This window comes from Bemisia tabaci, chromosome 3 (assembly GCF_918797505.1).
Source record: "Bemisia tabaci chromosome 3, PGI_BMITA_v3".
In the NCBI taxonomy this organism is placed as follows: domain Eukaryota; kingdom Metazoa; phylum Arthropoda; class Insecta; order Hemiptera; family Aleyrodidae; genus Bemisia; species Bemisia tabaci.
In genome coordinates this window covers 47,954,399-47,968,828 of record NC_092795.1, presented here as the reverse complement: position 1 = coordinate 47,968,828, position 14,430 = coordinate 47,954,399, and the positions used below count along the sequence as shown (strand labels likewise).

The 14,430-nt window shown below is 40.0% G+C and overlaps 1 protein-coding gene across 2 annotated transcripts in view; it reads right to left on the bottom strand.

The window, feature by feature from the left end:
- The window catches only part of LOC109030553 (transmembrane protein 151B), a 158,674-nt gene that overhangs the window by 25,372 nt on the left and 118,872 nt on the right, over positions 1-14,430 (bottom strand). For both annotated transcript variants that reach the window (XR_011899574.1, XM_019041560.2), the window contains exon 3: positions 5,191-5,322. Coding sequence is in view for 1 of the 2 variants with exons in the window: in XM_019041560.2 (XP_018897105.2) it covers positions 5,191-5,322 (132 nt within the window). In the remaining variant the exon portion in view is untranslated. The remainder of the gene's footprint in view (positions 1-5,190; positions 5,323-14,430) is intronic.

Genomic DNA, 14,430 nt, shown 5'->3' with positions numbered 1-14,430 from the left:
TGCGTAAGCGCCTTCACTCTTTCACTATGCAACATGGACATCCATCAAGTACGTATAGTTGTATCATGACATTTGAACTAACAACTGGACATACTGAAATGACGCTTCTGTGCAGAGGGGAAGGTTCACGAACACTGTGCTTTCAGAGGAAATGGAGATGTTGCATGTGTGGGGAATTTGCAATTTGACTGTTGATTCTTATGTAAAAGTTTGCAAGAAACACGATGGTGCCACTGGTTTTCACTGAAATCAACTCCCAAGCTCAAAAAAAGCTCTCAAGTTGAAGCCAAAATGGAGGGGATATCCCACGCCATCCTGAGAGTCCACCTGTACATCAAACTCTCCATGCAAAGATAGGGAGCAAATACATTTACAGGGCTGCCACTTTATTTGAGGACTCTAAGACTGAAAACACGGCATCCCTGCTAATGTATTTGCTCCCTATCTTTTGCATGGAGAGTTTGTTTTAATGTAGAGGTCGACTCTCAGGATAGCGTGGGATATCCCCTCCATTTTGGCCTCAACTTGAGAGCTTTTTTTGAGCTTGGGAGTTGATTTCAGAGAAAACCAGTGGCACCATTGTGTTTCTTGCAAACTTTTACATAAGAATCAACGGTCAAATCACAAATTTCTCAAACATGCAACATCTCCATTCTGTGTACCAGCGCTCTTGGTGCAAGAATAGCAAAGACACGCATCGGCGAATCCCCGGCAGACTCATAACTTGGCTTCCGTTTCACTCGGTCGTGCTCGTGGAGCGGCGGATTTCAAGGGATGCAACCGGGGGCGCGCGTCGCTAATTTACCGACTGCATGGTGCATGCTCGCGTGCACGACAGGAAGCGAGAGAGACGACGCGCCGCCGTGCCGGAGGAGCAGGGAAGACGAGTGAAACGGGGGAACAAAACAAAGTGCACGGGCGTTAAAGGGTGAGTCACAGTTCATTGGAGCAATAAATGAAGTTTTCAATGTCCTGCGCCCAGCCTCCAGACAGGTCCTGAAGTTTTCAGTGTCTTTACATAGTCACCTTCCGGCCAAAGTATCACAAGCGCCTTGTGTCAAAATTTCCGCCGCCATTTAATTTTTAAACAGAAAAATTGTCAGAGGCGGATCCAGCAGTTTGGCAACACCGGATTCCTTCCATTTAAACCTATGTTAAATAATCGATTCTTGTCGGAGCACCTGGCCCCTCCAAGTATCGATACATTTCCATAGATTCAAACGGAGAAAAACAATGTTGCCAATTTGATGGGTCCGCCAATGGAAATTGTTGGTTGAATCTGTTCGAAAATTTTACTGAATTTAATCGGCAGCACAAAAAAAAATTCAGTGAAATTTTCAGACAGTTTTGTTGAACTATTTCTCTGTAAAAAAATAAAATGGCGGCGGAAATTTTGAAACTTCGCATGGCGTTTGTGATTCTTTGGTCGGAAGGTGAAGACATCAGGTTAAATCTCGGGAGAACGGACCCCGAGGAAGGATAACAAACTGAACACGGAAATATTTGTTCTCCCATCAAACTTTCACGCGGAACACCGCGAATGCATTTGAAATTCCACTTTCATTTCACTGTTGCTTTTCGTTTCGATTCGGTCTGTCATTTTGGATCCTAGCAGTGCATCGTGCATCCCGCTGCCACGCTGCACTGCGGGTGAAGCGTTGAGTGCCCGACGAGTCAGAACGCCTTCACCTCCGTGTGTATGCAACACGGACATCCGTCCCGAATAATTATAGAGGACAAAAAAAGAAAAAATCTAGAACAGAGTTACAGCAACCTCGTTTTACTCAATTGGTTAGTTAATCATTTTATTGCACTGGAAAAAAAAACACATTGGATCTAGAGCCCAGACTCTTGAAAACATTGTCAAGGAAAAATACTCTTGATTCAATCAGATTTTTGCTTAAATCAAGGGGAAATCCGCTCAAATTAAGAGGCTTAGTTCTTAATTTAAGCAAAAATCCGATTGAATCAAGAGTATTTTTTCTTGTCGATGTTTTTAAGAGTCTGGACTCTAGATCCAATGTGTTTTTTTCCAGTGTGACGGTGGCATAAGCATAAGCATATATTCATTCTTGAGTTTTTTACTATGGCTAACGGTCACTACAGTGGTCTATTGGTTAGTCATGCCCCATGAGATGACGGTGATACCTTAATCCTTAAAAGGATGTAGAGGAACAGATTGTGTTTGTGGTTTCGTGAGGCTGGTCGGTTACTAATTCTATCTACATTTGCGAGACGGATTAAGTGTTTTTCCAAGTTTCCACAATTTACCGTACCCCGTCTACGAAGCCGCTTGGTTTGTTTCGACCTTGTTTATCCGCTTTAAAATTAAGAGCGAACTGAAACAAAAGAGTTCGAAACGAAAGCCTTATTATTCAAATGTTCAAAAGAATTCGCGTGGGTTTTATGAGCGTCGTCCCCTATTGGCCCGGCCTCAAACCCCGCATCTTCCGCTCTTTGAACCCCCGCGGGACTTTTTTAAGTCGCATAATTCATACGGATTAATTCGCTTGAACACGGTTTTTGAACTCGGCTAAATCTAGCGGGACGTATTTGGGGCATATTGCCATATTAGAGCTTTTTTAATTTTTTTTTTTTCAGTTTTTTTTCTACTTCAAGTAGCCCATAAGGGCTAATCCTGCGCTTCAGTCCCGTCAGACCATCAAACTCGGGTCGCCTGGCCGGGAATCGAACCTGGGACCACCTGATCAGTTTTTTTGTCTCAGGATTACCACTTGCGTGGTATTTGAAGTAGTTAAAAAAAAAGAGAGAGAAAAAAATAAAGACCCAGTCCCAGTTGCAGAGGAGTTACTGTTCATCCTCCATTTAAATCGATTTTAAGAGGCATATTTTACTCCTAATTTGATACCACTTAGTAGTTTCAAATTTTTGGCGCTTCTTTTAGTGTCGTGCGTTTTACACAATTGCCGGTAAAACTGGAGAGACGGGTATCTCATTTGCAACGAATCGAAATTTCCTCTTAGGGCTTATTTTTTTAGTAATATTACTACTGCATGTTCTTACAAGAAATTCTCAGAGAATATTCTTGATGAGACGAAAAAAATCGGATGTAATTTTGCAAAATATCAACAATTGCTTATCTCTGGAAAGGGACTAAAGGGAGGAATATGGCAAGAAAAGGATCGAGCTATTGGGATCAAAACCTTGATCAAAGATTTGGTCTTGACCGATAAAATGCCGTATGTAATTATTGATTCGACTTAATTTTGCAAAAAGAAACCGCTAGATTTCTGGCTCATTTATAAGAAATAGCGTACTCGCCATTAGTTTCTCTGTGCAGATACGTGCTTTTATGCTTGACTCGGTATTCTGCGCATCTAAAATTAAAGATAGGAAATTCTTTTTTGGCAATTCTAAAACCCCACTCCAACGCAATTTCCTTTAAAGTGGAAGGCTCATCAGCCGTTAGAGAAGTATACGAACAGGAGGCAACAGAGCCAACCGATTAGAGACTTTAGAGTAATAGGGATTGAATGAGAGGTGTGTGCATGCTGAGAAAGTAAAGTTTCGTCTAACCTCCCTAACAATCCAACAATCCAACAGCCATTCTTTCCTGCATTGCAAGTACCATTCGAGCCTTCCCTCCCCTCCTTCCATCTTCCCCCGGCTCGAAGTTTTCCTACCATCCGCCGATAATTTTGATACGGCAGACACTTCTTTTCCGGGAACTTTTTTTTCCGCGTTTCGTTTTTTCCTCAATCCTGTTCGTTCTGTGTTCTTAGTTTACCTTCATCGAGACGGAGTAGCCGCGACGAGACGAGGATCACGATGTGCGGGAAAAAGGTTTTAACGTGGCCGAAATCGTTTTACTCGCGATAAAAAAAGGGGGATGGGGCTCGGGGCTGTAATTGCGTGGGACGTGATGGCCTCGTGCGGAGCCGTGTCGACTTCGCCCTATCCGAGCAACGGGAAAAATCGAAACTCGATGCGATGTATCGCAGGACGATGTATCGTTGCTCGGGATGAGCGCCGCGGCGCCGGTGTCATTGTTGTCGCATCCGTGATAAAGGACGAACTTTTATCCTGGAATGACAGGGGATTGTCATTAACTCCGACAGCTCTGTTGATGATTGACTTTCAACAATTTCACCGCTGTGCGCTCGGCAAACGAAGCTGGTGTTTAATTTTTTCTCTATTCAGCTAGATTGAGCATTGCCAAATTTTTTCTCGAACAAAGTGCTCTACACTGAAAAAAAAAGTTCGGTAAATCCAAACTAGTTAGAATTATATGGAACCACGATTTTGTTCGGTACACACGACCGAATTATTCGGTCTGCTCAGCCGAACTGTTCGGTCCACTGAACCGAACTGTAAGAATTTATTATGGTTCGGTCGCACAAACCGAACAATTCGGTTGAACAGACCGAATAATTCGGTTGTGTGTACCGAACAAAACCTGGTTCCATATGATCCTAACTAGTTCGGATTTACCGAACTTTTTGTTTCAATGTAAAATGTTTTCCATCGTCTGAGAACTTTCACGCAATCGAAGTGTCTATGATGCTGTAACATTTTCAGTTTTTCAAAGCTCATTTAACTAATTAATCGAAGGGAACATAAGATAATTTTTTCTGGAGTGTCTCTTTCGGTTTGTATTCGCTTTTTTGGATATACAACATCGCTACAAATAAAAGAAAATGAACAAGTTAAATAGTTGGTTCCACGTACAGAAAATACAAAATCAACAACTTAAAATGGGACCATGGCCAGAGATTTTGCTGCATATTAAGTTGTTGATTTCATACTATCGTTTCGAGCCGATTAATTCCGCACAGAAAATTTTAGCGATTGTATCGATTCGTATTTGGCGTAAATTTTCGACGCAACCTCGAAGTGTAGTGCTTTTGACTTCAAGGTTGCGTCGAAAATTTACGTTTACCCGCCAACACGAATCGATACAATCGCTAAAATTTTCTGTGCGGAATGAATCGGCTCGAAACGATAATTTGAAATCAACAACTTAATATGCAGCTAAATCTCTGGCCATGGTCCCATTTTAAGTTGTTGATTTTGTATTTTCTGTAAGTGGAACCAACTATTTTACTTGTTCATTTTCTTTTATTTGTAGCGATGTGGTATATCCAAAAAAGCGAATACAAACTGATAGAGACACTCTAGAAAAAATTCTCTTATATGAAAATGCGTCAAAGTAAAACATGGTAAACTAACCTTTGTTACATGAGAAACCCGGCACCATGTGACCGCACCCAAGCACCCGATGATGAGCGAGGTGAGGATGAAGCATTTCCAGTTGGTCTCCCTCAACAGAGCCCCGCATAGCGTCTGCTCCGCAGGATATAACTGAAATAAAAACAAATAAAGATACGAGATATAATATTTTCGAAAAATAAAACGGAAAATAATATCAAACAACATCACTTTTTTCCATCTGAGTATCGTGCGATCTCAATCCAACGGACTCTACAATCTTGGACGGGAGATCAGATGGTGATGGATAGGACTAAGAAAGTTGGAGAACGAATATAAGAGGGAGATGGAGGTATGGAATAAAAGTTGAGGGGAAGATGAGAGCAAAATGGAAAAAAGACGCTGTACTTTAACAAATATACGCTTCGTCTGGGGTTTCTTTTTCTTATTTTTCTTCTTCTTCTTTTTCTTCTTTTTCTTTTTTTTTTTGGTATGTGTGAAATTCTCTGTAGGCTCCACTTGGAGATTGTGGGTTTTGTTACATCTGTTATGGTTGACGTACGCGTTGCACGGAGCAGTTGAGTTGTTATTGTGGCGGGTGTGTTTTCCTCTTAGTTGCCTCAATGCTCTTAAAAATGTGCAAGAAAAATTCAAAAGGAAGTCCATAATGTGTATTAGAATAAAAGAAATGAAAATGAACTACAACTTATTGTGAGTAAGTATATTTTATTCGTCGAATTCTATCCAAAGTCTCAATTATACTATTTCTTGATAAGATTAAAACATAAAATTATATCATTTGATATCAGTGAATCATAACAGTTCCGTCTTTCAATCAATCAGTCTTGATATTTTTTGATTAAAAATAAAGTAATCTTAAAGAGCTTTTTCAGAAGTACAAATTAAAATCTGGACTTAAGGAAAGTAATGATTGGTTTTATTTCATGATAGTATGATTTGAAATTTGCGACGTTGTAGAATTGTGGCTTATTAGTTTCACCATCAATACAGGGTTACAGATCTTAATAATTATTTCCCACCACTTTGTTGGCCGCTGCCGGATTCCCGCTCCTTGATAAAAGATAATGAATTCTAGGTTGTAGGAACATAGCAGCCATTATTACTAAATTATCACCATTTTTAATGGCCTAGGCTCTCAAATCGCCGTAATTCTTATTTTAACTCCATACCTTCGACCTCGGCTTTTTTGCTAATGTTTACGTCCAATTAAAACTTGGTTAGGCGAACATTGTTGGAGTGAAAAAAGTTATGAATTACCTACTTACAAGATCCCATCTCTGCAGAGAATAGTTCTCTTCTTATTACTCTTGAAGTGTGGGGCGAACAAATTGAGACCCTTGCTGAAGCAAAAAATGCTTGTAAAACTTCCGAGCTTGTTTCAAATCCTATTTCTTGAAAACATCATTCTAACTTAACAGCATTCATTGGCGTCTTAGAGGGTTTTCAAGATTCTAACGTTTTAATTAACTCGATTGGACACTCGAAAAGCATACTCCAAGAGGGACCGGTGATACAATCTACTTCTACAATCGACTATAAGAAGATTGGCTAAGTATTTCCCTCAGACCGCATGACAAGTTTTAAGAGAATATGGAAAAAAGCCTTCAATTTTTGTAATACTTTCCGCGCAACATTGGAGTTTAAATGTTTGCATACAGAATGCTTGTTTCGTTGGAGAGTCAATAAAACCTTCGTCGTTGGACTTTTTTCAATGTTTTAAAGAAATTTCACGCATATTTTCGTATAATCAACGATTTTTCTTTAAATATTTGTAAAGTTGATTCACAGGACAGCATTTCGGCAGTCGATAATTTGGTAACTTGATTAAAGATCTTTGATTTTGGTGTTTTCAACCAAAATGAACAAAAAAAAACTAAATCCTGACCAGCTTATAAATATAGGTAAATTTTATTTCATTAAAGCAAATAAAAGCCTCGGTAAATTAATTTTTTACAATATTTTGATCGTGTACAACATCTTGGCAGTGAAATGCATGACTCACATGCAGCCAGTTAATCTGAGAGGAATCGAATTATGTTGAGATTCGCATCATCGAGATCAATTCGCATACTTTTTGGGGGAGAAAAAACGACGAGTAACGTGCTACAATATCAAATCAATATGTTTTATACATTAAAATTTTTACCCCATTAAAGACCTATGACGCAGGCACTATATCTGTTGCAGTTTAGTATTCATATCTGAACATTTTATCAAATGCCATCGGCAAATAGTCGACTTTTGATGATCTACGAAGTTGTGTATGTTTTTAACGAGGACATATAGACTTTTCAATGTTTTGAAAGGAAGAATTCATTGAGTCTACGAACTTTTCCTGTATTTTTCGCTTCAAATGCTCCTCATTTATTTTAACTGTCAACGTCATAAAAATTCTGTAGAGAATGACATGCTGAAAATCCCGAGATAAAAGTTCTTTCAAGGACTATAGATCTACTTCATTTACATTTGTATGACGCCAATTTTTACAGACACTTCTTTTAAGAAGGGAAATTATGTATGAGCTAGTAACCATCTGATATATGATATAGCCAATGATATAGCAGCATACCAATATCCGAGTAAAAAAAATTTGACTATTTAAACTACCTGATTTTATCATTTCTTTCAACCATCAATAATTTTTCATAGCGTCCAATTCCGCTTGTGAATAAGACCGAGAGGAGGAGTGAGCCGACAACACTGTGTCATTATTCCCCATTTCTTTGTCGCGTTGCAGGTGCCCCCTCCTTCCCCCGCCCCCTCGATCCGCCTAAAATATATGTCCCGCTTCCGTTGCTCAATTGTCACCGCTGAAAGGCGACTCGGCGAAAAAAGCCCCCGCGATACCATTCTGATATACACTCGTGTACACTATTATCAAAGATTGATGAGGAGTATCGCCCGAACCTCCGACGATGTTCCGTTCCACATTGATTTAAGCTTCCTCGTTAATCCCGGGGCCTAGGAGGAAAAAAAAACGGTCATCAAGGACCGCTATTAAATCACGGCGGAATATATACACATATATAACTTCAGATGAGGCGTCCATTCGTCCATTCGCTCCATCTCTCATTCGCGAGAAGTCCATTTTCGGATGAGCCGTGAAACGCGTCCGGATACTCATGTTGCGTGGCTCGCATAAAAAAGGATAGGTACATTTTATACGAGGGGCTGTTAATGTGTCCTCTCTTCTCTCTCCCTATCTCCCCCCTCACTACCCCCCTCTCTACCCCCCTCCCCCTCTCGCTCCCTTCTCCTCTCCCTCCCTCCAATTAGATGCACGTAAACGAACGGTTGCGTTTCCTAATTAAAGTTTGATTAACGATCGTAAATGTTCAAGAAAGTATGATTACAAAATTTATACCGGCCAGTTTCGCTGACGACGCATGAATGGGTGTAGGATTCTGTTAATAGATTTCGAGTGAGATCGAGTCGGAGTGAAGTAAGACAAACTTCTATTTCATCATTTAACGTTCTTTTCTGATCTTTAATGAGGTTTCAAGACCTCGAGGTGGTCTGGAATAGAAATCCGAGAAAGCTACGCGATTCGCGATTCGAAAAGTGTTAACAACCGCGAAATTCAGAGATTCTCGTTGTCAAATCACCGAGTGACGGCCCACGTAGCTGAGTGGGTTTATTGCTCTACTAGTGAGAGGAAGGGGGGGGGGAGAGGAAAAAAAAGAAGGAGAAGAATTAAAAAAAAAAATAAAAAATCAAACGTCAGGTTACACACCTCAATCGTCATTTACAAGGATGACCCTTGTATTTTACCTTTTTATGTCGTTTGCACACGGAGAAAAAAACTTCGTGCGTGAGACCCAAAGTTTAGGTCATATGGATCTCTGAAGTTTTCGGATTGAGCATCTGAACACTTTAGGTCCAGCTGCTGAGGTTTGGATCACACATCTGAAACTTCAGTTCTTACATCTGAAGTACTTCGGTTCTCACATCCGAAAAACTTCGGTTCTCACATCTGAAGTACTTCAGATGTAAGAACTGAAGTTCCAGATGTGTGATCCGAACCTCGACAGCTAGACCTAGAGTGTTCAGATGCTCAATCCGAAAACTTCAGAGATCCATATTACCTAAACTTGGGGTCCCACGCATTGGGTTTTTTCTCCGTGTAAGTCCTCTGAATCTATAATGCAATCTCTTCGCTTTAACCTCGAAAATATCAAACTCCGGGAAAAATCCAAGAGGGGGCAAAATCGCTTTTATAATAACCCTCTTTCACTGCGCATCCATATTCCTCGGGGTTTTGGGCTCTTCACAGACTCCAGCACCGAATTTCACTCCAAAATGTTTATCAGTGTAAAGTTGGGGAGGAAGAAAAAGAAGCCTGGCGCCGGACAAACGACGGGGCGACCGTCCGGAGCTCGCTTTATTTCCCGGAGATCTGTCGGGACGTCGTGAGCATGGTGGGCCCGTGAGGGAAGATGAGCAGAGCATGGCTCGCTTGACGGGGGGATAAATTGGACAGGAATGAAATTCAAAACCCGTTCCTCGCTGTTGCACGTCGCTCAAGGAGGAGTGAAATAGTATAAGCACGAGGAGTGTGGGGATGGTGGGGTGCTGCGGGGTGCGGGGCGTATAGAGAGCGGAAGAATTGTCATTTCCTTCGTAAATCGATCATAGTTGGCGCCTGGAAGTTGGACTAAAAGCGACGCAAATCTGTCAAGCGGGCCACCGCGGCCAATAAATGCTCGCCGCTCACTGGGTCCGGATTGAGGATTCGTGGCCAAAAGTTCGATGAGATACGACATTCTACACTGAAAAAAAACTCCGGCCGTGGTAGCCGCAATTACGGGCTATATAGACATGCCGTCCGTTCCGGGCTCAAAGGCCGAAAATTCCGGCTGCTGGAGGCGTAGCTTCGATTGCTCCGGGTTCAGAGGCCGAAGCTACGGCTCCAGCAGCCGGAATTTTCGGCCTTTGAGCCCGGAACGGACGGCATGTCTATATAGCCCGTAATTGCTACTCCCAGTTTTTTTTCAGTGTAGTTTGAATTACGGGATTATGTGATTCCTTTCGATCTACTGTTTATAGTGGAATTAGTGAATTGATCCGATAAGGATTAGCAGTAAATCGTTTTCAACTGCAAAATAAAATTGCAATTTCTCCATTCTAAAAATGGCTCATGTCATTTTGTTACGAACTTTAACATTTTTGAACGGTTTCGTGCTGTTTCGTCAACATTGCAGACCAACCTATTCAGCACAAAATTACGTATTTAAATTTCAGGAAGGGATGTTTTACCATTTTGAGTGTAAACTTGCATATTATGGCACGTTTTTTTTCTTTTTCTTTTTTTTTAAAGGACGCATCTCAATCGCAAAGGTAAATCTTTAATCCCGCAATTTGGAAGGACACCCCTAACTAACTTTTAAACTCCATGCATTTTCATGGATTTAACAATCATTAAAAATAACTGCAGATTGCATTCCTTCCTTTGAATGTGAATAGACTCAAAACTTTAAGTCCAGATATATAAATTGCATATTTCTCTTGTAAAGTACAACAGAAAAAGTCTCTTTTCTTTCAGGAGGCAAATTTTTAACAATACTTTCACTTAATGCTTTACTAACTTTGTGCTGGATTTTTAAATGACATCATCCACCTCAATTTCATTTTGTGCATTTTATCCGTTCAATTATCTTTTGTGCAGTTGAACGGTTACCAAACGACATTCGTTCCACTTGATGGACGTCTCGTATAGCCACTGAAAAATTTAATACTGAAAAATCACTTATAGCTGAAATTTCTCCAAAATGAAGCCACAGCCTGAGCTAGTACAGAAACCCCTTGCTTGGGACTTTTCTCGAGCATTCCCCACACTCTACCCTCCGATTCATTTTACGGTCCAATTCTACTAGTTTCGTTGAAGCAAAAGAAAGTCATTCCATTAAAATAATTGAGAAAAGATATTTACGACTTGCATTACAATCGATGATTTATTTTGTTACAAGTTGAACCTCTGTACGGTGAGGTGCTCTCCAAAGTTACCGTGACCGGGAGACCCGGGACAGCCAATAAAAACGTGATAAAACATCCCTGCTAACGAACTTGTAATTCTATAGCACGGTGGATTGGGGCACAAATTGCTCATAGTGGTATATAGATATATACTTGGAAGGGGCGGCAGGAAGGGGCAATAAACAAGTCTTATTGGTTTGCTTTCTCCGCCCCCGCCCCATCCCCGATTAATCCCCCCCTCCCGTTCCTCGAATCCCTTCGCGGGGATCTTGATGGGAAATGACCCCACGTAAAACTTCGACGACACTATCGGCGAGGTTGCTTGATTGTGAGTGCGGGAGAATTGAGGGATTTTCCCGCTCGCAGCGATGTAAAATGGAGTCGCTTTATCGTGTTACTTAAACCTGGCAGCTGTGACTGTCAGTATTTTTAATTATGGCCTTTTCCCCGGCGCTTGCTTGGAATTGGCTCGCGGCGTCGGCCAAAGGGGAAAATGACCCAGTCAAGTGGCACTGAACTGTGGGTACAGTCCTGCCGTGCTTAGGAAAAACGCCGTATGAACATTCGAGAGTTGCCAGGTTTCCCTTCATAAAACTTGTATTTTCGACGACAATGCATGCGCATTTTTCTTTGAAATTTTCAGATATTTTGGATTAAATTGCGTACACAATTGTCTGAAAATTTTGGGAAATAATATTTGCAATTTTTCCCAGTGAATTCGGTTTTTATCGGAGGAAAATTGGCAACGTCTGAAGGCTCATACGGCTTTCTTCCTGAGCATGGCAGAGTGCGCGTATTGAGACTTTGAGGTAAACCTTGATATGCATATGAGTCTATGCTTTCCTTGGCTCACGTAGAAATTTAGTTTTACGTTCTGTTGTCAGTTTAGGAACCAATATTTTCGGCTGAAGTAAGTTTTTCACCGAAAAATTTAAAGTGCCAGAGTTGTCAATCGAGACGAGCATATCGACGGTGAAACTACCAAACCACGTATCTCGTTTGCGGTGTTTAAAAATATCCGCTCACATTTTATTTTTTTGAAGTAAACCAAATCAATATCATTCCTTGAAATTTTCACAGAATTTTCTCCGCACGAAGAGGAAAAATCACGGAAATTTTCAAGACTGGACGTTAAGTAGTTTTTTATTTAAGAAATAAAGTATGACAGGAAGTCTGCGACGTCGCAAACCGAGATACGTGGTTTGGTAGTTTCACCGTCGATATGGTGTGTTTTCATTGAGATAAAAATATTATTCCCTTAATAAAACTTGTATTTTCGACGACATGCATGCACATTTTTCTTTGACATTTTCAGATATTTGAGATTAAATTGCGTACACAATTGTCTGAAAATTTTGGAAATAAATATTCAAGATTTTCCCAGTAAATTCGGTTTTTCCCGAAGGGAACTCAGCAATGTCTGAAGGCTCAAACGGCGTTCTTCCTTAGCACGGCAGAGTTCGGACACCTCCAGACAAGACGTGGTTCTGTTGATGTTTTATTGTTAAGAACGATTGACAATTGGACAGATTTAACCAAATTTAACCTAACTACATCCGGCGTTACCTAATTTCTTCTCATGATTTATGTGTTTTGTGAGTGAAAACCAAGCAACAATTTTAATTTGAAATTTTTAGGTATCTATAGATTCTTCATAATCAAAGGGAAATTTTGATGAAGTTTCGAAGTTCAAGAATTTCTGAGGATTTTATGTGAGTTTTAAAATGTGTGGCTGCAAATACTATGCACATGGAAATCACTCTGATTTTTTTAAAAAAAAAAAATAATAAATTAATATAAGGCAACAGAAAAAGTATGATTAACGCTTACAATAAGTTATATATTGAGTTGTTAAAGATTTTGCTTGAATTTGAAGTATTTTTTCTTTATCTTTTTTTTTTTTTTTTTTTTTTTTTTTTTGCAAATGAAGGATTTGTGAGAGAATGTTGAGTCGTCTCAAGATTTCTATCTTCAATATTGAAAAATTGCTCTCTTGAGAAATAAGACATCTTTAATTTTGAAAGTCTTATACCAAAATAAAGATTCAACAAAATCAATTTAACCATGAGAAAACAATTTACAAAGATGCATGGGAAGCGAACATTTTTTGCAGATTTGAATTTTTGTAGTTCACATGATATCTTCGTTCTTGGATTGGTGCATTTCCTACACGTTTCCACCATTATTCTTTCTTTACACCAAACATGATGAGGAATTAGTGGTGAATATAGTTCTCGGTTTAGTTAAAATTTATTTAAGGTTTTAGGTATTTTCCCAAGTAGATACAAGGAAAAATAAAAAATAAAGACATGTACCAAAACATTGAGGGCGGACCGCGGTTCATGAGTTTTAAGTAATTAACCCATAAATTACTTTGGGGATAGTTGTTCCACGAGTATTAAAGAGAATTGTCTTTTAGTAGTTGACGACCTAAAAGGGGCAACAGGCCGCTACACTCAAAAAACAAGTATGGGAAGAGTGACTTACCGGCCGAGTTATGGATCATGGAGCCGTAAAATATAGTTCGTGGAGCCATGCTTATAGGTTCACGACCAATAAAGTATGGCTCAGAAAGCCATACTGTGGACGGTAAGTCACTTTGGTTAGAAATTATGGATCTCCGAGCCATTTTTTATGGGTCTCAGAGTCATACCTTTTTTGAGTGTAGTGTTCATGTGTTTTGATTACGAATACAAATTATTGGAAGTGAAAATGAAAGATATATATCATTCAACTTTCTAAAAACCTATCCTTGCATCAAGAGGTAAAAAAATATACATTTATTTGTCATTTTTCAACTGAGGATTCATGAAGCCCACAAACACTTTTTCTGCAGGAAATTGGCAGCATAGCCTTAAGTTCGGGCTGAGGAAAAAGCTACCTTCCCCTGGCCTATCCCCCCCGGCCTCCCCTGGCTAGCCTTATCCTGGGCTTTATGATGAACGGCAAAAAAAGCTTTTTCGTAGATAAAACGAAACGGGAAAATCGCGGGACGCGCGATTCCAGCAAAGACTTTGCAATTCCTCGAGTTTTCATGACAAGCTTTGGAGTTTTAAAGTTTGAACGACAATTATATCTACCTGACAGTAGGAGAATTGCACTGTTAAGTCTTCAATTTATTTTCCCTTCGTGGCGTGAATTACGATATATCGATTGTTATGCCATTTAAACCTATGGAAAAGGATCGATAAATAGGGTGTTCGCAGCGAACACCTTAATAATAGATTCTTTACCATAGGTTTAAATGGCATACCAATCGATGTATCG